Genomic DNA, 27,834 nt, shown 5'->3' with positions numbered 1-27,834 from the left:
GGGAATGAATGACCAATGATCAATGGTCTTTAATCAGTGTTTGTTGATCAATGGTCATGACAATTTGCATGTTAATGAAAAAAATGACCTCACAACCCATTGTTGGCCAGTGCTGCTGGTTTCAGTTATTGTCAAATGTACTGTTTATATGATTACAAATACAGTACAATTACAGCATTTACTTAACTAAACAGTCTAAATACTTCTTTTCAGTTCTGTAGTACAAAACATTAGCTAAACTCTTCTGCAGTACCACCTTTATACTATTTGTGTGCCACTGAGTGCTTTGAGTTCTCCAGTACTATAGAAAAACACCATATCAGAACAGAGATACTTATGAGCCTGAAGACCGGGAAGTCAGCATTATCAGTGACACTGTGTTGTCTTGTTAATTTTTAAGCCCCTGGTGATAAAATATGCCGATGTCACAAGCTGCATATTATTTCAACTGTATGGAGTGTAAAGCTGAGGATTGAAATTCAGACACAGGAGGCAGCAGGGTTTAATAGGACAATCTTTAATAAGCTGATGGCACAAGTCTACAAAGGGAAACGTAAAAGTTTTTACGAAACCAAATCCACAAGTGCATGGAGAGAAAACATACAAGATATCGTCACAGACGTTAAAACAAAAGTGTGAGGGGAAGATGGCACACATACAAGGGTGATTAGGGTAAGTAGACACAGGCGACAGGAGGGGTAGCAAAAATGAAGACAAATAACAAATGCAGCGGTTAGACACAAACCCACATGTAGCAACGTTAGACTGAGACTGGGGAAGGAAACTAAAAGAACTCAATGCATGGAAATAACTGACAGAAAAGCTCTAAAAACTCTCATAATACAACAATGGGACTATGACAGTGTGATTAAAAGTACGTACAAGTAAGTGATAAGAATAATCTAGAACAATATGAATCTGTGTTGAGTATTTAATATATAATTAAAAACAGGTGATGTGAGCACATATTTGTTTTCTAAAAACTTAAAGTAACGTTAGTGATATTGACACAGTTTGATTAATAGCCATTATTTCATACAGCAGAATGGGGTTATTCCTGTGGGTGAGCATTATAGCTACAGCTCACGAATGGCGACCTCGACGTCCCCGTTAATTCTCAGCTCTGTGCTTTCCCAGTCAAAAACATTTCCTCTTGCTACTCTCTTCCCTGCAAACATGCCTTGGATCACACTATCTGCCAGAACAACATCCCACATGTTCACATCACAGATCTCACCAACAAAACTCTGCTGCTCATCAAAAGAACCCAGGAAAGAATCCGGATCTTGTCCCAGGATAACCCTGCCTCCTGCCCTGACAGTGTGACCCTTCCTGTAGATTTTAGATAAGCTCCTCTTTCCGTCCAGGAAGAGGGCAGCTAAACCTGAAGTGGAATCCCAGGTGACACACAGGTGGGTCTGCAGGGCTCCGAGCTCAGGGACTTTAAATAAAACACCACCTCCAGCCATGTAAAAGGACAGTCTGCACACACAACATCCATACGTCCTTTAGTCATAAAAGTCTTGCACACAGGCAGCTTCATGAAAAATCATAATTTTACTACATTTGAATCAAAACAATTTTACACCAGGACCAATAAGATCAAATTTGGTTGATATTGTTTTTGTAAAGCTCACAGTGTAGATGCTGTTGACTTTGAGATGTCCTACCTTCCATCCAGTTCACGCCACACATTCAGCTCATCGTAGTTTCCAGTCCGGTATGCAAAGAGGATGATCTCTCGCTGGCCGCTGAGCTCCGTGGCCACTCGCATGCACAGAGTGAACGCAGTCAGGTTCATCGGCCTTTGAGGGATCATCTCAACATAACTGGTGCTCGTCGCAGTGGAGAATACCAGGGTCTTAATGGGAACACTCCCTGAGAAGCAGAGTTTTCTTTTGTGTTGATGAAATTGTAAACGAATTAATTGTAATTAAATTGTATGAACTAATTCATATTTTCATTCTCTTCGTAATGTTAAGCACTTTGGTCAGAACTTGCTGTTCTTAGAGCACTTTATAAATAAAGTTGGTTTGGCCTGTAACCTTTGAAAGGTTCAAAACACTCAGCTGCAACAAACTCCATGTCTTTAACTCTCCCACGAGAGCTGTTTATGTACATAAATGTGTTTGTTGTTGTTAGTTCTGTTTTAACTGACATCACACAAATTTAATGAGCTCTTAAAAATGAAAAATTTTGACATCTGAGCCACTGAGAGGATGAATGACAGATAAAAGGATTTAATCAAGACAAGAAAACATATAAAGAAAAATAGAAAATGAGATAAACAATAAAAAGTAAATAATGACATAATTACAAACTTGCACAGAGATGGACAAAAGAACAGAGAAACCGTTACCAGCCAATGCCATGGAGACGGCGATGAGGAAAAGGCCAATCAGAGGTCTCATTTTGTCTCCACAAACCTGCAGAAAATGAGACTCATATGTTAACATGATTTTAATTTATACACAGAATATCAGTGGGAGTTTTTTTGAAAGTTATGTAAAGTTACAAAGTAAAATGAAGCTGTATACGTACTGTGATGCTCCAAAGGTCCTAATGCAGACAGTCAGCTGGGCAGTCTTATAACCTGAGTACCAGAAATCCTCCCCGTTTCAGAGTCCTGCGATGCAAATAACAGGCTGTCATTGATTGGCTGGTTTTCATTGGTTTTGGTAGAAGAAGAAGAAGAAGATGCTAAAATTACACGAAGTCTTAACAAATACAAACACTTCTGTGGATTATTTATTGTGATTATTTTTTTAAGTTTTTTAGCATCACATTATGAGTCATTGATGATTTTTCTTTTCTTTCTTGTACATATTAAATTTGGATTTGATCAGTGTTTGTCTTCGATCATGAATGATTTTACATAACATCTTAGATTAATGTGGTTCTGAGGGCCTCTGGATGTCTGGAGTTTTGATCTCCTCCATACCTGCTTCATGCCCTGGGGGACGGGGCTGTGGCCCCCCCACACCCTCTAGCAGATCATTACATGAAGGAACCTTTTAAAAACAAGCGCGTCCATGCTCACAGGTGTACACACGGGTGATCACACCCACAAACTACACCCTTTTTGGCTCCTACCTCAAAGCACACTGTGTTCTGTTGATCTTATGTGCTGCACAATAATGTTTAATATTTAGTATTTACTGTCATATTCCCATTAGGGGTGCAACGATACACAAAATTCACGGTTCGGTTCAATACTTTGGTGTCACGGTTCGATATTTTTTCGATACAAAAAAAATGTTCATGCCTTTTTAATTTGTCATTTATTAAAATTATAAATATATATTTTAACTCAAAAGTACAGTTTTTAAATTTAACCCTAACCCTTGTGCGTGTTTTTTATTTTGACAGCTAATGCGCACCTGCGGACCACTTATGTGAACCCCTGGTTATTTAGCTCATCATATGGCAGCCACAGAAATTCTTTTGTCCATGAAACCATAAAGCTGCACTTTCTTTTTGCCTTATAGTCTGATTTGTCATAACTTCTCCGTTTTGTGGTAAGCTTTTCTTTGGCTGTCACTTCTTCACCCTGACCTGTCTTATTTGGCTCAGCAGAACCGAAGGGTGGCTGGCCTCTCCCTTAGAGATAGGGTGAGAAGTTCGGCCATCCGGGAGGGGCTCAGAGTAGAGCAGCTGCTGCTCCACATTGAAAGGAGCCAGCTGAGGTGGTTCGGGCATCTGACAAGGATGCCCCCTGGGCGCCTCCTGGGTGAGGTGTTCCAGGCATGTCCCACCGGGAGGAGGCCCCGGGGCAGACCCAGGACACGCTGGAGAGATTATATCTCTCGGCTGGCCTGGGAACGCCTTGGTGTTCCCCCGGATGAGCTGGAGGAGGTGGCTGGGGAGAGGGAGGTCTGGGCCTCTTTGCTTAGGCTGCTGCCCCCGCGACCCGGCTCCGGATAAAGCGGATGAAGATGGATGGATGGATGGATGGATGGAGAACTAAAATATATATCCTGCTGCTTTTACACACGCACTCACATAAGCTCAGCGATTCTCTGCGCGATCAACCTCTCACATGTTTAAGCTGCGGGAGATTTCACTTGTCATGTTTGCATAGTAAGCTAATGATTAATAAGACGATGTCAGAGGAATTGGTGCACAAATTATCATCACTCACAGATCAGTGCTGTCGCTCTCTATACACAGTTCGCGCGATTGCAAAGTGAAAGCAAAAAAACAAGCGCAAATTCAAACGCGATTTCAATATGTCACATATTGACAGTGGCTCACCGATGCCAATGACATAATTACCCAGCTACATTTCCGAAAGAATGCAAAAGCATTGACATATATTTTCCTTCCTACAATAGCCCGACGGGCAGGGCAGAGGTAGATTTTGGCAGCCCGACTGGAAAAATCGCTAGCCCCAGGACGTCGGGTTAGCGATTTTGCGAGCCCTGTATCTGATTGAGGAATCACTCATCTTTGGAAAAGAGAGTTTATTACAGAGAAGTGGCTCTTTCCAAAATAAAAGCTATACTATACGCTTCTTCTGGGCTATATTCTCAGCAGCATATTAAACATATCAGGTCCCCATAAGGAGAATCATGTGCTAACGGCTGTCTAAATGACTCGGGTAAAGTTTGTAGCATGCTTGTTGTTTTTGTCTTTGCACTAGGATGATGTCGGCGTAAATGTGCAGTCATATTCGTTGTGTTCCCACTAGTGCTTTCAGGTTAATCTCGTTGAAATGACCTTAACGCCACAACACGGCAAATCTCCGTTAACGAGCTACCGCCGATCGCCCCGTGCGTGGGGCTAGACGGCCAACACGTTAACGAGCTAACTGCGCTAACACACTAGTTCCCACCATATAATTGAGCATTGCATGGCACATCCAACATACTGTTTTACTTTAGTCCATGACGCGCTTACCTTCAGGGTCATACGTCACATGAAAACCAAAATAATTCCAAACGCCAGATGTGAATGAGGGTGGGGGAGGTTCAATTCGCCATGTTGCAAGGAGAGCTTAACTTCTGTCTCGCTAGCTTGCCCTGCGCTCTTCCTTCTGGCTATGCTGTCTGTGTTGAGCGCTCAGTGGATCTGCGCTCGACAGTATAGCCTAGGCGGAGTAGTCGGCGCGGATTCACTGAGCGCTCAACACAGACAGCATCGTCAGAAGGAAAGTTGATAAAAGAAATTAAAAATTTTGTATTGTTCGATACATATGCGTACCGAACCGAAAGCACTGTATCGAACGGTTCAATATCGATACGAGTATCGTTGCACCCCTAATTCCCATATATCATTGTGATGTTGTTTATTCTGTTGCTCTTGTTCTCTTCTGCTTGTTTTCCTTTTTCTTTCTCAACAGATGATCCAGGTGATCGATATATGCATTTTCCTGCCCATTCTGTTGGTTTTTGTTTTTTGCCCTTCTCCCCCGTCCCTCTTCTCAGCTGTTTCTCTTTCTTTCTCCCCTTCTTTCCTCCAGTCAAGTCTGTCCCGTATTCAGCAAGTGAAAATAAAATAAACAATAAAAGGTGAATCAAATGGACCATTATGGCAAGGCTGGGATGGTCAATTTGGTAAAGTAAATCCGTTGGGCATCTTTCTTTGCCTTTAGCAGTGGCGTCGTTAGGCCTATTTTAGGGGTGCTGAAGCCTCCCTAAAATATTCTTAAGCCCCCCTAAATAATTTGGTGGGGTTTTTTTTTAGTTTTTTTTTTTTTTTTTAACTTATTCGATTTTTTTTTTACAGAACTTGCAGACAAATTCAATATAAAGATGCAGGAATATGAGTTTAAAGAAATAATAATATAAACCTGTCGCTATTCACACAAATATGATCATAACTCGGTTGGTCCCTGTTGTGAAATCTGTTTATGTTGTCCTAGTAAGGCTACCATGAGGGCAGCCACTAGAGGTCGCTAGAGGACCGGTGTATATGTGTTTTTTCCAGAAATTGATGTAGCCACAGACACTGCTGCTACAACTCAATAAAAGTGGTTCGTGCTTGAGAACCCTGCGTCTTATTGCCTCCGAACATGACATGGTGTCAGAATTGAGGACTTCACGCCGAGTTACACGAAGAAATGGCTAAATTTGGACCTCCGGAGCCGTTCGACTTTACACAGCCGGCAGAGTGGCCGATATGGCGGCAGAGATTCTCCCGTTTTCGAGTGGCGTCCAAGCTAGGGATGGAGAGCGGCGAAGTGCAGGTGAACTCGCTTCTTTACTCCATGGGGAGAGATGCCGAACCAATATATGGCTCATTTGTGTTTCCTGCTGCTACGGAGGCCAGGCCAAGTCCGCAGTTTGAGTATGATCTGGTTATACAAAAGTTCGATGAGCACTTTGTCCCAAAGAGAAACGTTATCCATGACCGCGCCTGTTTTCACAAACGGAGCCAGAGGGCCGGGGAGACGGTCGAGGCTTTCGTGCGGGGCCTGTACGAGCTCGCGCAGCACTGCGAGTTCGGCGGCAGTAAAGACGAGCAGATCCGGGATCGTATCGTCATTGGATTAATTGACAAAGATGTTTCACAAAAACTCCAGCTCGAGGCGGACTTAACTTTGGATAAAGCCATTCAACTAGCACGCCAGAGTGAACAAGTCAAACAGCAAAGTGCAGACCGAGTGGAAAGCACGGTGAATGAGGTGAAACAGAGGCATTATAACAGCATGAGAAGGAGTTACTACCAACCTCATCAGGTACGTGAGCAACAACATGGTGAGAGTAAACCAAAATGCCAAAGATGCAACAGGGTGCATGACAAAAGAGAAAACTGCCCAGCCCGCAATAAAAGATGCAGAAAGTGCAATAAGTTGGGACACTTTGAAGTTGTATGCAAAACCAAAATGCTAAAAGAGGTCAGGGCTGAGGCTGTAGAGGACTCAGATGAGGATTCATTCTTCATAGGGGAGTTTTTCCTAGGAGCAGTAATTGAGCCAAAAACAACAGTCATTGAGGAGTCAGGCTCAGATGCCGACTGGGACATTGAGCTATTGGTAAATGGCAGTCCAGTTGATTTCAAAATTGATACAGGCGCAGACACCACTGTTATGACAGAAACGACCCTTAATAAGCTACAGCAGAGACCCAAACTTATCCAGTGTAAGCCAACTGTGTACAGCCCTGGTGGAAAAGTCAAGTGCATGGGTAAATTCCTTGCTACTACAGAGTACAAAGGCCAAAAGTACCAGTACTGGATTACAGTTATAAAAGGGCAATATGCAAGTAACCTACTGGGGAAGACAGTAGCAAAGCGCATGGGATTAGTCACTAGAGTTAACAAAATCAGTAGTGACTTAAAAGAGGATGTGTTCGGAGAAATTGGCCTGCTGAACTGTGAACCTGTAAAAATCGAGCTGACCGAAGATGCAGTGCCGTACAGTGTAACCACCCCACGCCGGGTGCCTTTTCCTCTCCTCCCAAAAGTGGAAAAGGAAATAAAGCGCATGCTCAAACTTGGCATCATTGAGGAAGTCACCGAGCCAACAGACTGGTGTGCACCAATGGTGCCTGCTCCAAAGCGCAACAAGGATGAGGTCAGGGTGTGTGTGGACTTAAAACGTCTGAATAAGGGAGTAAAGCGTGAACGGTACATCTTGCCCACATTGGATGACATAACTCCTAAGTTAGCAGGGGCTAAAGTTTTCTCCACTTTGGATGCCTCCAGTGGGTTCTGGCAAATACCACTGGATCCCAGCTGCCAAAAACTAACCACGTTCATAACTCCCATGGGCAGGTTTTGCTTCAGACGCCTGCCATTTGGCATAACTTCAGCACCCGAGATCTTCCAGCGGCTCATGAGCACCTTGCTCAAGGGCCTAGAGGGGACTGTCGTCGTGATGGACGACATATTGGTTTTCGGGGCTAACAAAGAGGAACATGACAAACGCTTAGGTGCAGTATTACAGACAATCAAAGCATCAGGACTTAAGCTCAACAGGTCCAAGTGCCACTTTGGAAAGAATGAACTACAGTTCTTCGGTCACATCATCAGTGCGGATGGTGTGAAACCTGATGATGGCAAGGTGGAGGCTATTGCCAGGATGCCCAGCCCCACCAATGTAGAACAACTCAGGCAGGTACTGGGATTAATAAACTATGTTGGAAAATTCCTGCCAGGCCTGTCCACGGTGCTGCACCCCCTCTCCAATCTACTCAAAAAAGAGACTGTATGGGTGTGGGGCGAGCCTCAGGAGCAAGCATTCAACAAAGCAAAAGCAATGCTCGTGGCTGCACCAGCACTTTGTTATTATGATGCAGGCCGACCAACAGTTGTCAGTGCGGACGCCAGCAGCTATGGCCTGGGTGCTGCACTGTTACAGGACAATGACGGGGAGTTACGGCCTGTTGCCTTTTGTTCTCGCACGCTCACAGACGCAGAGAAAAGATATTCGCAGATCGAAAAAGAGTGTTTAGCATCTGTCTGGGCCTGCGAACGTTTTACCCGCTACATCCAAGGCATGGGTCATGTACGTCTACAAACTGACCATAAGCCCTTGGTGCCTTTGATCAACTCATACGACCTTGATAAAACGCCACTGAGATGTCAGAGATTGCTGATGCGACTGATGCGATTCAATGTCACTGCTGAGCATGTTCCCGGTAAACAGTTAGTGGTGGCGGACGCACTCTCCAGACATCCACTGCACGGATGCTACCCGTCCGAGACAGACAGCCATGTCAAGGCATATGTGAGCAACGTAGTGACAAGCAAACCTATCAAGTCACATAAGTTGGAGGAAATTCGTAGAGCTACACAGAGGGACCCAGAGCTTCAAAAAGCAATCATCTTCATCAGACAAGGGTGGCCTCGGAGAATGGCAAAGAGCTCACCACTGCAAGGCTTTTATGCAGCCAGAAGCCACCTTTCAGAATCAGATGGTCTAGTGCTCTACCACGATCGCATCGTAATTCCCACAGCACTTAGACCCAGTGTCCTTGACCAATTACATGAAGGCCACCAAGGACTAACTAAATGTAGAGAGCGCACAAGATCAACAGTGTGGTGGCCCAACATTGGACTTCAAATAACACATAAGGTGAGGTCATGCAACTTTTGCAGAGAGCACAAGCCTACACAGCGACGGGAACCTCTCGTGACTACTCCTCTGCCCAATGGCCCCTGGCAAAAGATTGCAGCTGATCTTTGCGAGCTTGAGGGTAAGAACTTTCTTGTCGTTGTTGACTATTTTTCAAGAGACATTGAGATTGCTTCCCTCACTACAACAACCAGCAGACAGGTCATTAACAAGCTTAAACACATGTTCGTTAGATGGGGCATCCCGTTAGAACTGGTCAGTGATAATGGGACGCAGTTCACATCATCAGAGTTCCAAGACTTCAAACTGAGTTATGGCTTCACCCACACTACGTCGAGCCCTCATTACCCCCAGTCAAATGGAGCTGCTGAAAGAGCTGTCCAAACGGCCAAGTACATTCTCAAACAGCCTGACCCCTGCTTAGCCTTAATGAGTTACCGCTCTACACCAATTGCAGCAACCGGTGCAAGCCCAGCTCAACTTATGACAGGACGTCAAATCCGCACCACCGTCCCAGTACTCGAAAAGACATTGCTGCCCAGTCCAGTCAATAGGGACACAGTGTGCCAAAGAGATGCTGCAGCTAAGGACTCTTACAGATTCTTCTACAACCGCAGACATTCAGCTCGTCCACTTCCTGAGCTTCTCCCAGGCCAGGATGTTGTAGTGAAGCTTGACGGGGAAAAGGGGTGGACGACTCCAGCCAAGGTCATCAGTAAGTCTAAGGAGCCGAGATCCTACTTGGTGGAGATGGCGAATGGGAACGTGACTCGCCGCAACAGACGACACCTTCAGCCTGTCCCAGGCACCGCTGATCCTGAGGAGCAGCAGCAGAGCACTGTTCCAGCTACACCGACTACTCCAACTAAAGGGGCGGCCGCTTCCCAAGAACCACCAGTAAGGCAGACATTGCCAATCCCTGTCCCGGGGTCTCCTCTCCACCCTACCACACCTGTGAGAGTGACTTCCAGGGGGCGGGAAATTAAAGTACCTCTCAGATTCAGAGACTGAGGACTATCTCCTTTCTATGTTCTAAGGGCAGAATAATCCCTTATCAGGACTGAGGGTAGTCTACCCCTGTGATGTCCTGCGTTCTGACAACACTGTTTTATGTTAAAGTACCTTTGTTAAAAGGGGAGATGTTGTGAAATCTGTTTATGTTGTCCTAGTAAGGCTACCATGAGGGCAGCCACTAGAGGTCGCTAGAGGACCGGTGTATATGTGTTTTTTCCAGAAATTGATGTAGCCACAGACACTGCTGCTACAACTCAATAAAAGTGGTTCGTGCTTGAGAACCCTGCGTCTTATTGCCTCCGAACATGACAGTCCCTTTCGCTTTACATTGTTAAGGTAGCGTCAGTGCTTCGTTATCCAATCCGTTCCAGTTGTTCACAGGGGACATCCACATGACTGAAAATCCAGTCCTCGTTTTCACTGCTACTTTACACTCCGCTCGTATACACCTGCGGACACACTAGCGTACATGTGGCAAACGGCAAGAAATCATGGATATACGCAAGTTTTTCAAGAAAGTAAGTCTTCATCACTGGCTGGTAGTAACAATTAGTTAGCTCCAGCTAACAGCAGAGAATCCCATGTAAATAATGAACCAGGTGTTCCCCATTTTGTAAATAAAAACCTGGCTAGCGCACTAAGTTAAATTGTTAGCATAATTTTAATTTCTGTCACTCGTTTTAGCTCTGAAAAATCCAGCTGAGCTCATTCAGGTATAGTTATCATCAGTGGAAATAATAATAATCACTCCATCCCCATTAACCTGTAGGAGTCAGGGCAGAGGAGCACAGAGAGGCAGAGGGGAGAGACGTCTGCTGGAGAGGTGAGTCAAAGGATGGAGTCATTTGTGATGCAGACAGTCTGATTAGAATTTTATGGGACTCAATATGGATATGAAATATGAAACATTTCAGTCACGGTACAACATATAAGACCTGTTTAACTTGAGCTTTTATTTAGGAGAGTCAAGGTTAGAAAGTGGAGAGAGCAAAGAGAGAGAGATATATATAAGTCAAATTAGCCTGACTCACATATTTTTGAGGGTTCTATTTTAATATTACTTCAATTCAAGTAATTTAGTAATATTTTTCAGGGCTTTAAATTGCAACCATTTTAGTCACATGCGTGCTCAAAATATAATGTTTGTAACTTCAAAATATTTGGGAGCAACAAATTACTGTGGAGCGGGAGCAGAAGTCATGATATTAGCAATTTACATTACAATTCAGTATGTTTTAATGTATCTTGAAGGGTGAGGCAGAAGGAGTGGCTGAGGGAGAAAAAGGTCAACAGGCAAGTTCAAGTCAGAGAGAGCAAGGAGAGACAGAGGAGCTGCAGCAAATGGATCGAGAGGCAGAGGAAGATCAAGTTATTACAGAGAGAGGAGAGCAAACAGGCCAAGAGAGGGAAAATGATGAAGCAGCTGCAGCAACTCATTCTACTACAGGGTTTGATTTAGGTGACAAAGACACAGGGCCCAGACAGGTGAAGCTGAAGAGCTATCCAGCTGATACTTTTGGTACACAGAAGCGAGCATTTAACCACAGCTGGTTTGAAAAGCACAACTGGTTAGAATATTCAGTCAACCAGAATGCAGCTTTCTGCTTCCCATGTAGAATGTTTGGCAAAAACATCAAACATGATAGTTTGGTCAGTAACGGTTGCAAGAACTGGAAGAAAGCTTTAGTCATCTTTGGCAAGTATGAGATGGCACAAACACATAAGGACAGTGTTGTTACATGGAAAAGCTACCAGGGAACTAGCAAACAGGGAAACGTTGCACAGATGATAGCAACTGCAAATGTGAGTGAGATAGTCGAAAGAAGAGAGTATCTCAGACGAATTGTTGCAGTCACCTCTATGTTAGGGAGACAGGGACTCCCTTTTCGTGGCCATGATGAAGGTGAAGACAGCCCAAACAGAGGGAATTTTCTTGCATGCATGGAGCTTTTGAAGGAGTTTGATCCTTTTCTTCAAAAACATAATCCCCCATCAAATGCACAGTATATCTCACCAACATCCCAGAATGACATGATTGACTGTTGTGCCCAGGAAGTTACTAGTGTCATTGTATCTGAAATGACAAAGTCTAAAGTCTATTCCATCATGGTGGATGAGGCAAGGGATAAAAAGGCAGAGCAGTTAGCCGTTTGTGTCAGGTACGTGTCAGAGGGGGGCAGTGAAGGAGCGTTTCCTTGCACTTGCAGAGATAAAATCATTTGATGCCCAGTCCATTGCAAATGAGATTCAGCAGCAGATCCAAAACTATGGTCTTGCAGAGCTTAAGTGTGTAGCACAAACATATGATGGTGCAGCCGTTATGAGTGGCTCCACTGGAGGTGTACAAGCACATTTTAGAAGGCTCCATCCTGAGGCTATCTATGTGCATTGTTATGCTCATCAACTCAACCTGGTTTTGTGCAATACTTGCAAGGCTGTCCCAGAGGCTGTGGAGCTTTTCAGCTTGTTGGAGTGTGTGTATTCTTTCTTCAGCACCTCCCTAGTCAATCATCATAAGTTCATGGAGACTCAGGCAAAGCTTGGATTGACAAAAACTGAGCTTGTGCAACTTTCAAACACTCGCTGGGCATGTCAGTTGCGATCAATCAGTGCAGTTCTTGAGACATTGCCTGCCATTTTGGAGTGCCTATCTGCAATTGAATCCCCCATAGCTGTTGGTCTCAGAGCAAAGCTCTACAAGTTCTCAGCAGTCTATGCACTACTGATGTTTCAGTCGATTCTGTCTGTAACCGAAGGACTCCACAAATTCCTGCAGAAAGAGACTTTAGACCTGGCAGAAGCTTTTATCTGCAAACAAGCTGTGTGTGACACACTTAAGGGCAAACACTCAGATGCATTTGCTACAGAGCTGTATGAGAAAACCAAGGCCCTGTGTAACACCCACAGTATCCCTGAACCAGGTGCCAAGACAAGGCACAAACAGAGGAAAATGGAGGATTTTGTCCTGGAGGCAACTGTGGGTTCACGCACTGAATTGAACAACTCAGACACATTGAAAAGAGAGTTACTTTTCCCTTGTGTGGATCGGATGGTTGGCGAGCTTGATCAAAGATTTTGCAGTGTAGATGCAGGGCTGCTAAAAGGCGTCCAGGCATGCAGTCCTAAATCTGAGAACTTCTTGAGTGAACCACACTTGAATGAACTTGCAAAGCACTACAGACTTGACCTGAAAAAAGAGGAGGTTCTGGTGGCCAGAAACTTTCTTACCCGGAAAACAGAGGCTGGATGTCCACCCAAAAATATGTTGTCTGTGTACAACCTCCTTGATTCAGACATGTTTCCCTCTCTGAAGGCAACCATCCAAGTTGCCCTAACAGTGCCTGTCAGCAGCTGCTCGTGCGAACGGTCCTTTAGTGCACTGCGTCGGCTGCACTCCTGGCTGCGTCAAACAATGGGTCAGAAAAGACTTCACAGTCTTGCAGTCATGTCTATTGAAAAAGACACGCTTCAGCATCTGAGTCACAACAGAGTGATTGACCGATTTGCCACTCTTAAAAACAGACGTCATTCTTTGATGCTTCCACCCACCAAGTAACTGGTGATTGCAGCCAGAAAAATGTACTTTTTTATTTTCAGTTTTTTTCTTGTTATTGATGCGGAAAACACATTTCCTCTGTTTTTTTGTTGTACTGTATTATAAAGCAGACTGAAATAAAACAATAGATCTATTGGTGGCCTAGGATGTTTAATCTGTCCAAAAAAGTAGGAAAACAATTTCTCAGTCTTTGTTTTCTGTTTGTGAAATTTTGTGCTCATTCACTACGTTCGTTCATGTCGTGTGCATCTCTTGGGGGCTAAGCCCCCCCTGTCCTTAAAACCTAGTGACGCCCCTGGCCTGTAGACAACAATTCTGATGGCAAAAGAGCCAAACGGGACAGGCAAAAAAAAAAAAAAAAAAAAAAAGATTAATGTGGTAACTGTTATTTACATCATACCTTTACCTACGGGTGTTTCGTTTCTTAAGCATTTATTTCAAATGACAGAAAGGCATTTTGTGTAAATTAAGATGATTTCTAACCTTAAGACCTGAGAGACTTATTTTCATCAGCACACCTCAAAAATGTTTGAAAGCCGTTTGTTGCAGTGAAACAATGTTTGTTTTCTATGTTTTCTGAAGAAAAGACACCGCTGCTGTTTGAATTGTTTCCGTTTTGGTGTTTGTTTGTTTTTTAATTCAAATGTTTCTCATTTAAATTGTTTCTGTAAATAGTTTCTCATTTGACTTTTTCAAATGAGCTGCGGCGTCTCTTTGACAGAAACAATGGTCTGGTTGAAAGGCGTCTGTGTTAGAGAAGTAACCAGGCCATTGTTTCTGTCAAAGAGACGCTGCTGCTGATTTGAATTTTTCCAGATGTATTTTTGGATCATTTCACTGAAATGATTGGCATTTAGTTCCATTGCATTAGATTATCATATATATATAAGGCCTTCAAATTTTTACAGTTATTTCATTTTATCTCATATCAACATTTTTGAGAACATTTTCTGATCAATAATCTACAATTATCCTAAAAAAATTACTGTCCAAAATTTGGGCACATATATTGATGATACTGTGAAAGTATACGTTAAATATACCAACTACTTTAAACCGAGTACTGGCTAATATGAAAAGAAAAATTGTGGCAAAAAGTTTCATATATTTCATAAAAAACTTCACATTGCAAAACACAACTAATGACGTTGCTTCAGGTCGAAGGTCATTATAATTCACATAGTATGCCATTACACCCATAGGTAAAGGCATGATTTGCAAATAACAGTTAACAAAACCAAAAGTTAGCACAAACTATACACTGACCTGGAAGAGTCTGATAAAAGTTTAAAATATACTAAGAGGAATTACAATGCAAGAATGTAGGTTTTTATGTAGCTCTGTTTTGTCTATCCAGTCGTTAAGTGATGACGTGACGAATCCTACTTCCGGGCCTAAAGTAGTCTGCGTTTAATATGGCTTTTGTGTTGTTAACATGTTTAATGTTTTGTATTTTCTTCTATTTAATCTCAAAAAGCTCCTAAAACAGTCAGTGATCACTGTTGACCTCCCTCGTCTTTTATTACCGCTAATCATTTATTTAAGCTCAGTTTTTAAAACCTTAGGATGTAACTACAGCCCAGCCCATGCAGCAGTATATGAATGACTAACCTCGTATTGTGGATGGATTATCTCAGTTGTTCTCCTGGCTGAAGTTTGGTCCTTTTACAGCATCCTGCCATGCGATTACATTTGTTCCTGACCACCGAGAACACTCACGTTAACTTTTATCGAGTGGAAAAAAAGTTAGCTTGTTTATATTATGCTAACATAGCTGTGTCGCTAGCGGTCACGTAGCACATCATTATATACCAGCTAGCCAAACTTCAGTAACCCTACAAACGTCCCTGCTGTTTAGTTTTCTGTCTTCATTTATGTTGGAAGTGATAACAGAGCTGTACGTTTTAATTTGTTTCCAAAACCCCGCAGTCAGGACATGCTATATTGTATTTAGATAGAAGCTAGCGAGCTAACTTCCTGCTAACTTCTAACTCCGTTAAACGTCATAAATTCCGTTTTCATGGATGCCTGGATGTTAAACTCAATTGTTACACCTGGTAGAGCAGAACGCTGATCATTTTATTAAAGATGAAAGACTTTAGACAGTTTTTCAACTCTCAGTAATGCCACAGTGATCGTTTGATATATGGACCTGCAGCGGAGTTTAGGCCCAGACACGGCTAGTGACGTCAGACTGAACGACCGGATGTAAATCCAATCTATTATTATTATTATTATTATTATTATTATTATTATTATTATTATTATTATTATTATTACGCTGATCATTTCAAGGTTAAAGCTCTCTAGTGTTTCATTTTCCAAATGGCATCAACTTGCAAGACTTGCTTCCTGATGCCCTGTACAAGAACTTTGATCGGTAGCTTGAAGTGGGCTGCATGATTTACTGGCAGGACTGGGTCATATCAGAGTTCAAAAGGGCAAACAAACCAAAATAGGGATGAATGCCAATGTTTCCAGCAACATCCAGTAACAGACAGATTTGTAGAAGGCAAACATCTGTTGCATAAACATATATCAAGGTTAGATGTTAAAGAATTTGTCACATACAGCAGCAAAAGTTTGAGGTCAACACACACACAGAAACACACATGATAACACAAATATCAAACTATTAAAATATTAAAAATGTAAAATTCCATAGAAGGCAAACCAAAATTATAATAAGATTAATGCACACAAGACTGAGTAGTTAAAATCATTTTTTTCAGATGGTGAGAGAAGTTATGATGATCTGTTCAAATTTTTACATTCTTTGGAAGCATTTTCTAGCCTTTAATACTTCATAGGAGAAAGCTGATTGTCATGATCTGTCTGGTCAAACTCAAACGCTAAACTCAGTAGTGCAAGTTTAGAGATTTATTTATAATGCAGGTGATGGTTGTGCTATTTACAGTCTTTCAGCAGTTCTTAGTTCAAAAGCCTCTTATTTACCAAATCCAACAAAGGAGCATTTCCAAAACTGATGGGAACCACTGGGATGTCTTAAACAGAGGACAAGACACATTAGAAATCTATGTGATGACAACAAGGACCATGACGTGCAGATCAACAAGGAGATCGCTACCACAGTGAGGCAGAGCTCAAGTAAAGACCGAATGTCAGATCCCAGCATAGTCAGCTGTTTGTAAGATGTTTTGCTTCAGGTGTGTCAGGGAGAGGGCAGAGATCCCACCAGTGTTCTCACCCTGTAAGGTAAAGCAGGGTAAGTAGACACACACACAGCAATAAGCACACATACCAAGAGGGAGAGAGAAAGAAATGTTAAATGTTATTGTCACGGCCGAGGCCGACTCGAAAGGAATAGGACTCAAATGCAGGACGCAGAGCAGCACAGAGAACGTTTAAGTGACAATGTTTATTATTTCCACAACAAATGTAAGAGAATAAAACTGCCGGCTCGGAGGAAAAACACTGGCACTCACCCAGACCGTGACACTTATGTACTTATAGTATATATAAGTTTGAATATAGTTCAATTCCCTCAATCGATGTCTCATTCACTCTTGGCATACAGCTTGATGTCATCCATGTGGCTGATGATTGCTCCATTCTGTAGTTGGTATCTGTAGCCAGTCTTGTCAATGATGTCCCTGAGGAGGTTCATGCCTATGCAGAACAGCAGTGGGGACAGAGCTATTCCTCGGTAGATCTCGCACTTGATGGTGACATGTGCTATAGGCTTGAAGTTGGCCTCTAGTGTTGTTCACCATGTCCCCACTGAGTTCCTGATGAAGGCTCCAAGTGTCCTGTTGATCTTGTACAATTCTAGGTATTCCGGGATCCACTTGTGGGGCATCCAGTCTTAGGCCTTCATCTAATCAATTCAGGTGGTGCACAGGTTGGTCAGTCTGGTCTTGCAGCCCAGTGGTCAGTGAAGTTCATTTGAATTAACGCTACCTGGGCACACATATGGCTTGGTCGGTGAGCAGGCAATCTACTGCAGAAAGCAGATGTCTTCACCTCTTTCCATCTTCACTGTCTCTATCCAATAAAGGCAAAATCCCAAAAATATTATTGTGTTACATAAGTCATTGACTTATGTAACACAATGAGCTACTGTCATTTTTAACACAAATGTATTGTTTTATTATCTAAATTTGTCTGCCTGTTTTCCTCTTAATGAGACTGTGACTTACACAATTAACATTATGTCGTATCAAGTAAGATCCCAAATTAGATATTAAGCCCATGAATTCAAAAGGTCAACGTTTACTGAGATCATATATAAAGTGAGCAGTAAAGTAATTATCTAGTTTTTAGTCTTCAGTCCTGCTGGGCTCGCTAACACTCGCCCCCTGATGACCTTTACAAAGAAAAACACATTAAGCACAAATGTATTGGCTTCTTTTCTTTGGAGACACTTCTGAGCAGAAATCCACTGAAGAATTTTCCAAAGGATAGAAGAATATTTTCCAAATATTTTGAATAGTTTGTTAGGATTTCACCGGTCATTTCAAGGTTAAAGCTCTCTAGTGTTTCATTTTCCAAATGGCATCAACTTGCAAGACTTGCTTCCTGATGCCCTGTACAAGAACTTTGATCGGTACCTTGAAGTGGGCTGCATGATTTACTGGCAGGACTGGGTCATATCAGAGTTCAAAAGGGCAAACAAACCAAAATAGGGATGAATGCCAATGTTTCCAGCAACATCCAGTAACAGATAGATTTGTAGAAAGCAAACATCTGTTGCATAAACATATATCAAGGTTAGATGTTAAAGAATTTGTCACATACAGAAGCAAAAGTTGGAGGGCAACACACACACAGAAACACACATGATAACACCAATATCAAACTAATAAAATATTAAAAATGTAAAATTCCAGGAAGACAAAACTAAATTATAATAAGATTAATGCACACAAGCCTGTCTGTGAATCGCTACCTTATCGTGGTGGAGGGGTTTGTGTGTCCCAGGGATCCCAGGGGCTATGTTGTCTGGGTTTTTTTTTGCCCCCTGGTAGGGTCTCCCGTGGCAAATTGGTCCTGGGTGAGGGACCAGACAAAGAGCAATTCAGAAGACCCTTATGAGGAAAACATTGAGGGAACAGTTTACCCTGCCCTGGATAGGGTTACTGGGGCCCCGCCCTGGAGCGTGCCCGAGGACAAGCGTCTGGTGGCTGGGCTTTAGTCCATGGGGCTTGGCCGGGCACAGCCCGAAAAGGGGACATGGGCCCATCCTCCCTCAGGCCCACCACCCGCAGGTGGCGCCGTAGGGGTGTAGGGGTCGGGTGCATTGCGTGCCGGTCGGCAGCCAGGAGAAGAGACCCTGACAGACTGATCCCCGGCTACCAGGACTGGCAGTTGGATATGGAATGTCACCTCTCTGGTGGGGAAGGAGCCTGAGTGAGGTTGAGAGGTACCGGCTCGATATAGTCGGGCTCACCTCTACGCATAGCTTGGGCTCTGGAACCAGTCTTCTGGAGAGGGGCTGGACTCTGTCTCAGTCTGGAGTTGCCCCTGGTGAGAGGCGGCGGGCTGGTGGACACCAGAGGTGAAGGGAGCCACCAGGCTGAAGAAGGAATCCTATCAGGCTGTAAGTATTCCTCGAAGGAATACTTTGAGGACCTCCTTAATCCCACTGACACGTCTTCCGAGGAGGAAGCAGAGTCTGGGGATGAGGGGGGGGGTGACCCGCTAATTTCTGGGGGCAAGGTCACTGAGGCAGTTAAACAACTCCTTGGTGGCAGATGTGTGACTTTTCGTGGCTGTTTTAATATCGCTCTCTCTCTTAACCGATTAAATCTCGCTGTGGTAGCAGCTTTAAACTCGGTATGACCCAGGTTGGTAGAGGGTGCACAGTCTGGATCGCATTCCAGCATTTTGTAGGCTGGTTTTCCTACAAAACACAACAATTATTAGCCCGCAAAGCCACAGTGAACAAAGCAGCATAGCACAATGAATTCAATTCGTACCACTTGCCACTCGTACCTACAATCCTTTGCGGTTTTGCGCTGGAAATGACGTCACATTTTCAATCTAACCCTAACTACAAAAATACTCTGGTAAAATTCAGTGCCAAACAATTCTACCTTTGTGAATATGACCAGTAATTAGTTACTGATTACTTTTTTCAAGTAACTTGAACAACACTGCTTAGAAGCATACTTTAACAACTAAAATTCAGTGGCAAAATCATCCTACCTTGGTTAATAAGAGCTAGAAACATACTCTGACGGGTAATATTAAGTAGCAAACCATCCTGGCTTTATGAATATGAGCTACAAGCATACTCTGAAGGGCACAGTTTAGTGGCAAACCGTCATACCTACTTAAATATGTGCTGGAATTACTCTGTGACAGCAGAAATGTGACGTTTTGCCAAAGTAGGATGGTTTGTCAGAACACCAGCCCTGTATTTACTTGGTATTGGATCAGTCCAAAGATTTGCAGCATTCCAGCGTTGCAGCGTTATTTGGAGTTGCTGAGCTGACCAGCTTATTTTTTCTTTTTAATAATGCACCATTGTTGAGACTCATATTTACAATGACATCGAAATTTCAGTGAAGGCTATAAAATAGACATTTAACCCTTTAAATAAACTTAAGATTTTATGTCTCCTTCCTTTATCATGAAAAGAAAGAAGCTTTCAACTTGCAAAACAGTCATTTACTAAAAACGCTACATCCAGATGAACAGAATCAATTTTGGGGATAATCGTTAAATGCTGTTAGTAGAATGAACCTGAAAATCATGACCAACATTTTCTGCACTAATTTTCTACCCTGTATTTTTGCCTGATCCAGTTTTCTGCCTTCTTGTGGGACCCTTTGGTTTGTTTTGGCTGGAACAAATCAAATATTCTGGAAAAACCCTTCCCTGATTTTAAACTGTGCCCTTTGGCGCCCTCTGATGGCCACGATTATAAGTGATGAATTTGACGGTCACCAGGACCCAGAGGAGAGCCGCAGTAGCAGGCAGACCGGCATCATGGCGGATCAAAACAACACAGACGGTAAAGGGAAGTTCTACAGTGAAATTTTAAGGTGCGTTTTTACCTTTAACGGTACCTGTGAGCGGGCTTGTTCGCAGGGTAGCGGTACTTTGTCTTGTGTTCTCCCTCAGCGGCTGTTTGTCATTGAATCACTGTGGACGGAACTCTCAGACTTCTTCTGCACATGGTAGCACGGGTTAGTTTAAAGCTAACTGTTAGCTTAAACGTGAATACGTGCTGAAGAGAAAACGCCTATAGTTTCATTAAAACGCACCGATGAAGCTGCACAGTTGTTTCCAGAGAAACACTGTTACTGAAATATTATCTGGACACGTTTTCTGAAATAGTGACACTCTGTATTCGACTCTCTGACACCCTCTGTTGTGTGTTTTGGTGAAAAACAGCCGTGGGAGAAAGAAAGCATTTGGAAAGTTAGGAATTAAGTAACAGTAAAATATTTTTTGGAAGTCTGCTGTTTTTGTTTTTTTGCACACAGACAAAGCATCAGGGTGGAGTCCTTTTAAAACAGGTCTGGGCGAGGTCCCATGGCACTGAGTCACGACTTTATGACTCATGATGGCACTTTAATTACACGCAGATGGACTTCATAAGTGATACTAACGTTATACACCAACATGCAACGCCTGGAAAGTATGCCAGTAACTTGGGGACTGCTGCTTTCTTGTCATGATAATCTTTCACACCGATGCAGCTTTGCTAGAAAGATTTTACAGTTGCCTAAAGCTCAGATATGAACTGAATATGGGCTAGAAAAATCATTTTAGTTATATGAAACACAAATAAACTAAAACAATGAGAAACCTGGCTTTAGTGATTCGTTACCTGCCACCATGTGAGACGAATATGATGTACAGAGACTAAGAAGTGCCTTAAAAACAGCTAAAAGGATTTTAAAGTCAGTGCACAAACTGCAGCCAGAGTGTTTTAAAACTGCAGTTTTGTATCAGTTGTTGTTGATGTGAGACATTTTTGCATAGACCAGACAACGGAGCATTACAAGAGTCGAGCCTCAGCTTCATCTTCTGCCGGTTGCTCCTTTTAAGGACCATTGCAGCGGCTCATCTTCTGAGTTACTGAGAGAGAAAAGTTTGCCTATGTTTTTCATGTGATAAAATCCAGATTTAGTCACAGACCTCACATGACCCTCACACTAAGATCTGAGTCAGTGATTGCTCTGAACAACAAGCAAGAAGATAAAAGAGGGACTCCAGAGTGGGAGGTTTAGAGTCTGATTCTCCTTGTGTTGAATATTTTTCAGGAGTTTCTTCCTCTTCTGCTGATCAAGAATTTTTTTTTTTTTATTGCATTTTGTTAAAAGGAAAATATGAAACACTTGCTGTACACCGCCTTCCTCTTCCCCGGCAGAGCATTTATTTAAAGCTGTTTTTCAAACTGAGACAAGAAAAGACTGTCAGCTGACAGTTACTCACACGTTTACTGTGTTCTAGCAGAAAACCTCCAACATAATGGAGAAGGACACTTTTTTTCACAGAAAAAATTCTTGCTCTTGAAAGCCAGCCCTCCTCAAACACCTCCAGCACATTTTGTTTCAGGCTGTGTTATGAAATCTAAAAGCAGTGCAGTGGTTTTCCTTCTCAGTGTTTCAATGGCAGTAACTGTGATCGTGTGTGCATCAAACAGCTGAACGATGTTGTCTTTCTTTAACAACTTTCAGCCCGTCGGAGCTGTTCGCAGCCCGCTCCCGCAGTCACAAAATCCCCGTCAGAGGACAGAAGGACTTCTTCCCCGATGACTCCGACGAGCAGAAGCAGCGACTCGAGCAGAGCCTGAATGAACACTGGAGCCTCCTCTCAGAGGAGAGAGTGGAGAGGCTGTGAGTACCTCTCATTACCCGTGGGGTTACTCATCAGGCCCAGCTTTGGTGGTGCATATAAGACATATAAGGGTGTCTAATATTCACCTGAGTTTCAACATCCACAAGCTCCATTCTTAGCTCAGACAAAATAACATTTAGATTGATGACCATCGATGTTACTACCTTTCTGTGATTGAAAGGAGCTGAAAGCAGCCACTATTTACAGCTTTACTGCACAAAATAAAAGTAGATAAATGTGCACAGTGATGGATTAAACAGCTTTTCTTGTGTTTGTGGGAGCAGATTTTTAAAAGTCCAGAAAAATAAATGAAAAATAGAAACATGATTTCAGACAAGAAAACCTTCAAAGCACCACGAATCCTAAAGAAAAAAAACTGGGTAACAGCAAAATAATACATTTGACTTTTAATCTTTTGCAGTGCTGAGTGAACGTTAACGTCTTTCGGGTTTAAAATCTTAAAGGTTTTTCACAAATGAGCCCAAATCTTGGCTATAAATCCATCAGGTGGACAGAAACACGTTTGTGTGAGATGGCTTCCATCTGTTTTAATCCACAGGGGAAACCTCGTGAACGGCCAATGGATTCCCAGCAAGCAGATTGTGGAGCTTCGATCTCCGGCTGTGAGTTGCTTCACTGTCACAACACCACCTAGAAAAAGCTGCTGCGTTAGCTCGTCCTCAGTCGCTCCTTTGCTGGATCTTTTCTTATTTTTCCGCAGGGGAAGTTCTGGCAGACGATGGGCTTTTCTGCAAACGGGAAGCAGTGCCTGCTCCCCGAGGAGGCACTGTACCTGATGGAGTGTGTGAGTCTGCAGATAAAACCTGTTGCTCGGTGCGGTTTTCCTCCTCGGAGCACATAATTAGTCCTGTGTCTGTGTTGTTATGGGAACAGGGAAACCTGCAGGTGTTTCATCAGGACCTGCCACTCTCCATCCAGGACGGGTACGAGAAGTTTCTGTCTGCAAACACCGTGAGCCTTCAGCAATATCAGGTGCAACCTTTACTCCAGCACACCTGTGAAAATGCCACCTGTGAAATGAGCTAACGACTCTGTTTCATCCCAAAGGTGTTTGGGCATTTGAAGAGGCTCGGCTATGTGGTGCTCAGGTTTGATCCCAGGTAACATTTACCCCTCAGACATTTAAGATAATAAAGATAATTGAGCATCAGAGATGACAGTGTTAGTGTATCTATTAAAATCGGCCTTGAAAAGTTAAGTATGCGCGGGAACAGCCTCCGTAGGTGGATGTTTGTGTGCTCGCAGTTCTGAGTCATCGTCCTACGCGAGGCAGCTCAACCTGCCGCAGTCACGTGACCGAGCAGGGAGACAGCTGAAGAGGAAACGCAGCCTCAGCCCCGCCCCTTCCTCCACCCCCACTGCGACGTGCAGGTAAAGAGCTGCTTTGCAATCTGTGAAACTACATCTTAGTTACAAAAGCTATTATTTAGCTATTGCCTTGTACAATAAAAATGAGGAGTTGTTTATTATTATATTATTATTATATACTATATTAGTTTTTTCTGTAGCTACAAAAAGAAATCTGGATGCCTCCACGTGCAGCTGCACATGAAAGCTGAGTCTGTGCTGCTCTCTGCTGGTGTGAGCTGACATTTAAATACCTTTGGTTTCAAAATATCACAAATGAGAGATCTCCAAAATCTTCAAATAAATGTTGCTGCTAATGTTTGTCTTATAGTTCAGTGTGATGAACGTGGTGCATTTAGGTGACCTATTATAGTCGCTGTTAATTTTTTGTTTCTAAGCTTAACATTTCACCTCAGTCTGTTAAAACAAAAATGTAAGAAGTCTTATAAGAGTTTTCTTCTGCGTAGCCGTGCTGAAGCTCAGGAGGAATGCTCCACTGAGAAGATGGAGGAGGATAAATGCAGTGAAGGCGAGGAAGATAAAAAACTTCCAGAGCCTCCGGAGGCCCAGAGTTCAGCAGACGAGGGCGGAGGCAGGAGCTGGTGGATGATGGATGTTCTCGGGGACTCGGACAAAGATTCCGGTCACGGCTCCAAATCTGGCTCCTCGTGCTGGGACTTCAGCTCCATCTCTTTCCCTGACCTGGGCTCCACCTCCAGGGAGCACTTCCCCAGTGACCTGGCCCCTCCAGACCCTTCTCTGCTGCCCGGGGATTTGAAGGTGGGCTTCTGTGACATTGCCCCCTGGAGGCAGAAAATAAACCTGCGGCAGGTGAAGATGTCAGCCAATGAGCAGAAGAGGGAGAAATACAGGCGGCGGTGGGACGTCAACAAAAACAGAGAGGTTTGTAAAGACTAAAGGTATCGGAGGAGCTGAGGATCAAATTTAATTTATACGGGCTTCCTTAAAGGTACGGCGGTGCAGAAACTGGGCGGAGTATCAGGAGCTGATGGCGAGGCGGAAGGGTAAGCGGGAAGGTCGACCAGCGCACCTGTGGAACAGGGAAGTTACTCCGTTACATGACCCGACACAGCCAATCGCCACAGGTGAGATCACATGACCGTGAAGGAGATTTTAATTTAAAATGTTTTTTACTGTTTTGTGTGATTTGAGGTTTTTTTTCCAGGAGAACTGCTGGAAAAAATCGGCGTGATTAAACCGACTCATTTGCTGGAGGGAGCGTCCAGGTATCCACGATTTGTTTTACTCACATGAGCAGAAGTGTTATTTTTAACTCTGCACATCCAGTGCACAGTCGGACATTTGTACCCCTCAGTAAAGGCAACGTGGGATCTTAGAATTAATGCCAGAGATGTAGGGCTGTTCGATATAACGATATATATCGGATGACGATATAAAAATGTCTATCGTTGCATTTTACGCTATCGTTTGTTTCGTGGTGTCACAAAATAAACTGTTTACAGCTCATGGTTCATGAGTTCATGGTTTTTTGATGGTCACTGTAGTGGCTATATTCATTTCTTAAAGTTCTCTCTTTCTCTTATGTTTAATATAACCACACTACAGACAGACAAGCGCTTGTTTTTATGCGTTGTCGTTATTTCCACATAAACCTTTCACAATAAAGCTCAAGATCCTGTTGAGACTTTTCAAAATAAACCGAATCACGTGAAAGATCAGATTATTTAATTTGATGAAAATTAAAAAAGAGCCGCCATGTGTTAAAAAATAAACCTTAGGCTCAAACGTTAGAACAGGCTTTTCCCCGCAGCACACCATGTAATAAATACTCACAAAGAAAACGGCGGCCGTTACAACTTATGTCTAAAAATGATGAAAAACATGACGCGCAGCTGGAAACACTTCACGCAAGTCGAGCTGCCCGAGATTCACAGAATTTACAGAAAAGGTTACATTTTTGTGATTTATATCTTTATCGGACGATAGATGTCTTAACATCGGGATATGAGATTTTGGTCATATCGCACAGCCCTACAGAGATGCATCAGATCCTACTGAAAATCTCAGATAAGACCTCAAGGTCAACTTTTCTGAAAAACGCCTAAATTTATGCCACTGCTGCAAGTCTGCTTTCTGGTTTTCTGTTTCTGGAGCTGGGACTTCATGTGGGCTTGATTATAAGCTGTGACGAGTGCAGCCTCTGTGTGTTTACTGTGATTAGAAAATGTGAGTGGAAAAAGAAACAAAGTCATCGCTCACTCGTCTCGCTGGTGTCACATTTTGCCGTCTTTAATTTACAGACCATAAAGGCCGTGGGCGTTGTGCTGATGCAGTCAGCATCGTTCAGGATGACCTTGTGCTTTGTCCTCTCAGGTTAAAAGATGCGGACGATTGGAGGATTTGTTTCAATGTTTACCAGCCCAACACGGTGGCCGACTTCAAGAAGAGCAACCCGGGGAAACCGTACTCACGCATGTGTGTGTGCAGGTCAGCAATCACATCGCCGCCCGACGGCGTATTTATTCAGGATTAGTTTGTTTAAAGGAAAAACAATAGACGCTTCACTCAAATTAAATGAATGTCCCGGTGGCTGGACATGAACGGAGCCTTTCTCTCGTCCTGCTTTGTGTGATTCTAACCACTAATAGCTGCTTAATTATTCAGAGCTGTGATGAAGCAGCAGAATTTCTCAAGCTGGATCATCGATCAAGTTATTTTAGTGTCTAAAAGTCTTAACTGTGGTTTTAGGCATTTAGACAAAAAATTATAAATATTTATATACATTTTATTTATATATATATATTATACAAAAAAACACTAATTGTGCAGAAAGCCCTAATCTGTGATGACTTATAAATCAGATGTTTATTAAATCTCTTCCACACCACAGTGAAATTCTTACTCTTCACATCCTCAGGCTGTTTTTTCCTGCTTTGTTACTTTTGTGCTTTTTTTTTCTGGCGAGCGTCTTTGTTTGGAGATGTGTGATGGTTCAAACTTTTTCTGCAGTAACACTCAAAATTCGAAGCTTCTGCAGCAGCAAATCATTCTGCTGTTGGTCTTTCAGCCACGGTTCAATGCAAAATGTATATGTGTGTGTATATATATATATATATTAGTAAACTATAGCTGGGGCCACTCGGTCATTGATTGATTGCTATTCGCTTTGCAGTGATCTCATAAACTGATACCTTTGAATTGATTACCTCTGTGCTGTGTCCCAGTTTCGATGACCCCGTGCCCGACCTGCGAGCCATCAAGCTGCTGGCCTATCAGAGCGGAGATATCCCAGTGGTCATAGCTGTGGTGGACTATGGAGACATATCGTTCTACACCTTCAAAGACTTCCAGCTCCCGACTGATGTTTACCCCTAAGAACCGCCCACCCACCCGGGACTTTTTAATAAACCTCTGTTTGCTGGACTGGCTGCATTTTCTGTGATTTATGGTGGAAAGATGGTTTTAGTAAACAAACAAACAAGAACAAGTGTGTTCTGACAATGTTTGCATATAATTTGGCTCCAGTTTACATCTAAAGACAATTTTATTGATCATCTTGACTCAGAAGTCCTTTACGATGATGAAAACAAGGGATCAGGAAACTTTGTCCACATTATGGACACCAGCATCCCATCTGGTACCTGCCCACTGGGGCAGGGGTTCTTTTGAGAGCCCCTGGTGGGCACCAAAGGTGGAAGTTTGATCCCTGGCTGGTTAAACTGGCTTCAGGTACAAAGAATTTCACTTAGAGCTAAGTGTTCGGTTAGCCGTGGGTGCTAACAGAATGAATGAGTTTGCAGAAACCAGTGACGGAAATAAACTTCCTCCAGAGGCATGTTGGGACTCTCCTGTAGCGCTGGGGCAAAGGGCTCTGAGTAAAGCTGCTACTCCGGCGCATTAAAAGGACTCAGTTAATGACTAGGATCTCCTGTCTCAGGGTTCCTACTCATTAGCACTTACATAGACTGAAGCAGCGAAACTTTGGATGGGATAAAAACAAACACATAACTGTTTTATCCTGTTTCGAAAAAAATTGGAAACTGTTTTGCTTTCAGACCATAGTAGCTGGTGTCATCACAGT

The 27,834-nt window shown here is 43.1% G+C and overlaps 2 protein-coding genes and 1 pseudogene across 4 annotated transcripts; 2 read left to right on the top strand and 1 right to left on the bottom strand.

Moving 5' to 3' along the window:
- Window positions 1-518: 518 nt before the first annotated feature.
- On the bottom strand, window positions 519-20,718 carry LOC146672223 (C-reactive protein-like). 3 transcript variants are annotated; one of them, XM_085404755.1, is made up of 5 exons: window positions 20,612-20,718; window positions 2,542-2,626; window positions 2,360-2,426; window positions 1,671-1,878; window positions 519-1,482 (listed from the first exon to the last, which is right to left on the bottom strand). In XM_085404755.1, exons 3-5 carry the CDS (start codon window positions 2,409-2,411, stop codon window positions 1,077-1,079), a joined length of 666 nt encoding a protein of 221 aa, XP_085260881.1. In that variant the 5' UTR covers window positions 2,412-2,426; window positions 2,542-2,626; window positions 20,612-20,718; the 3' UTR covers window positions 519-1,076. The 3 variants fall into 3 exon arrangements, with proteins under 3 accessions (XP_085260881.1, XP_085260880.1, XP_085260882.1); XM_085404754.1 differs by lacking the exon at window positions 20,612-20,718 and adding an exon at window positions 4,900-5,080; XM_085404756.1 differs by lacking the exon at window positions 20,612-20,718 and adding an exon at window positions 3,556-3,585.
- LOC146672224 (zinc finger MYM-type protein 1-like) lies at window positions 11,741-13,641 on the top strand (annotated as a pseudogene).
- On the top strand, window positions 20,541-27,176 carry tsen54 (TSEN54 tRNA splicing endonuclease subunit). Its single transcript, XM_085404752.1, has 12 exons — window positions 20,541-20,599; window positions 22,244-22,402; window positions 22,963-23,026; window positions 23,125-23,208; window positions 23,298-23,396; window positions 23,472-23,524; window positions 23,670-23,795; window positions 24,239-24,674; window positions 24,742-24,877; window positions 24,958-25,018; window positions 26,127-26,240; window positions 26,978-27,176. The coding sequence occupies exons 1-12, from the start codon at window positions 20,544-20,546 to the stop codon at window positions 27,126-27,128; spliced, it is 1,539 nt and encodes a 512-aa protein (XP_085260878.1). The 5' UTR covers window positions 20,541-20,543; the 3' UTR covers window positions 27,129-27,176.
- The last annotated feature ends 658 nt before the right edge of the window (window positions 27,177-27,834 follow it).

Source organism: Rhamphochromis longiceps, linkage group LG4 (assembly GCF_057381845.1).
Source record: "Rhamphochromis longiceps isolate RC_006_pf linkage group LG4, R_longiceps_female_GT1.1, whole genome shotgun sequence".
In the NCBI taxonomy this organism is placed as follows: domain Eukaryota; kingdom Metazoa; phylum Chordata; class Actinopteri; order Cichliformes; family Cichlidae; genus Rhamphochromis; species Rhamphochromis longiceps.
The sequence above is the reverse complement of the archived record's forward strand: the minus strand, read 5'-3'. Positions and strand labels throughout refer to the sequence as shown.

What these genes read in the sequence shown, in the direction of transcription:
- LOC146672223 (XM_085404755.1), bottom strand. Translation starts at nt 2,411, where the DNA reads ATGAGACCTCTGATTGGCCTTTTCCTCATCGCCGTCTCCATGGCATTG. An exon ending in CGTCTCCATGGCATTGGCTG is followed by an intron (nt 1,879 to 2,359) that starts GTAACGGTTTCT and finishes TCTGCTTCTCAG; the next exon opens with GGAGTGTTCCCATTAAGACC. An exon ending in TGGCGTGAACTGGATGGAAG is followed by an intron (nt 1,483 to 1,670) that starts GTAGGACATCTC and finishes TTGTGTGTGCAG; the next exon opens with ACTGTCCTTTTACATGGCTG.
- tsen54 (XM_085404752.1), top strand. Translation starts at nt 20,544, where the DNA reads ATGGCGGATCAAAACAACACAGACGGTAAAGGGAAGTTCTACAGTGAA. An exon ending in CACTGTACCTGATGGAGTGT is followed by an intron (nt 23,209 to 23,297) that starts GTGAGTCTGCAG and finishes TTATGGGAACAG; the next exon opens with GGAAACCTGCAGGTGTTTCA. An exon ending in TTGCTGGAGGGAGCGTCCAG is followed by an intron (nt 25,019 to 26,126) that starts GTATCCACGATT and finishes TTGTCCTCTCAG; the next exon opens with GTTAAAAGATGCGGACGATT.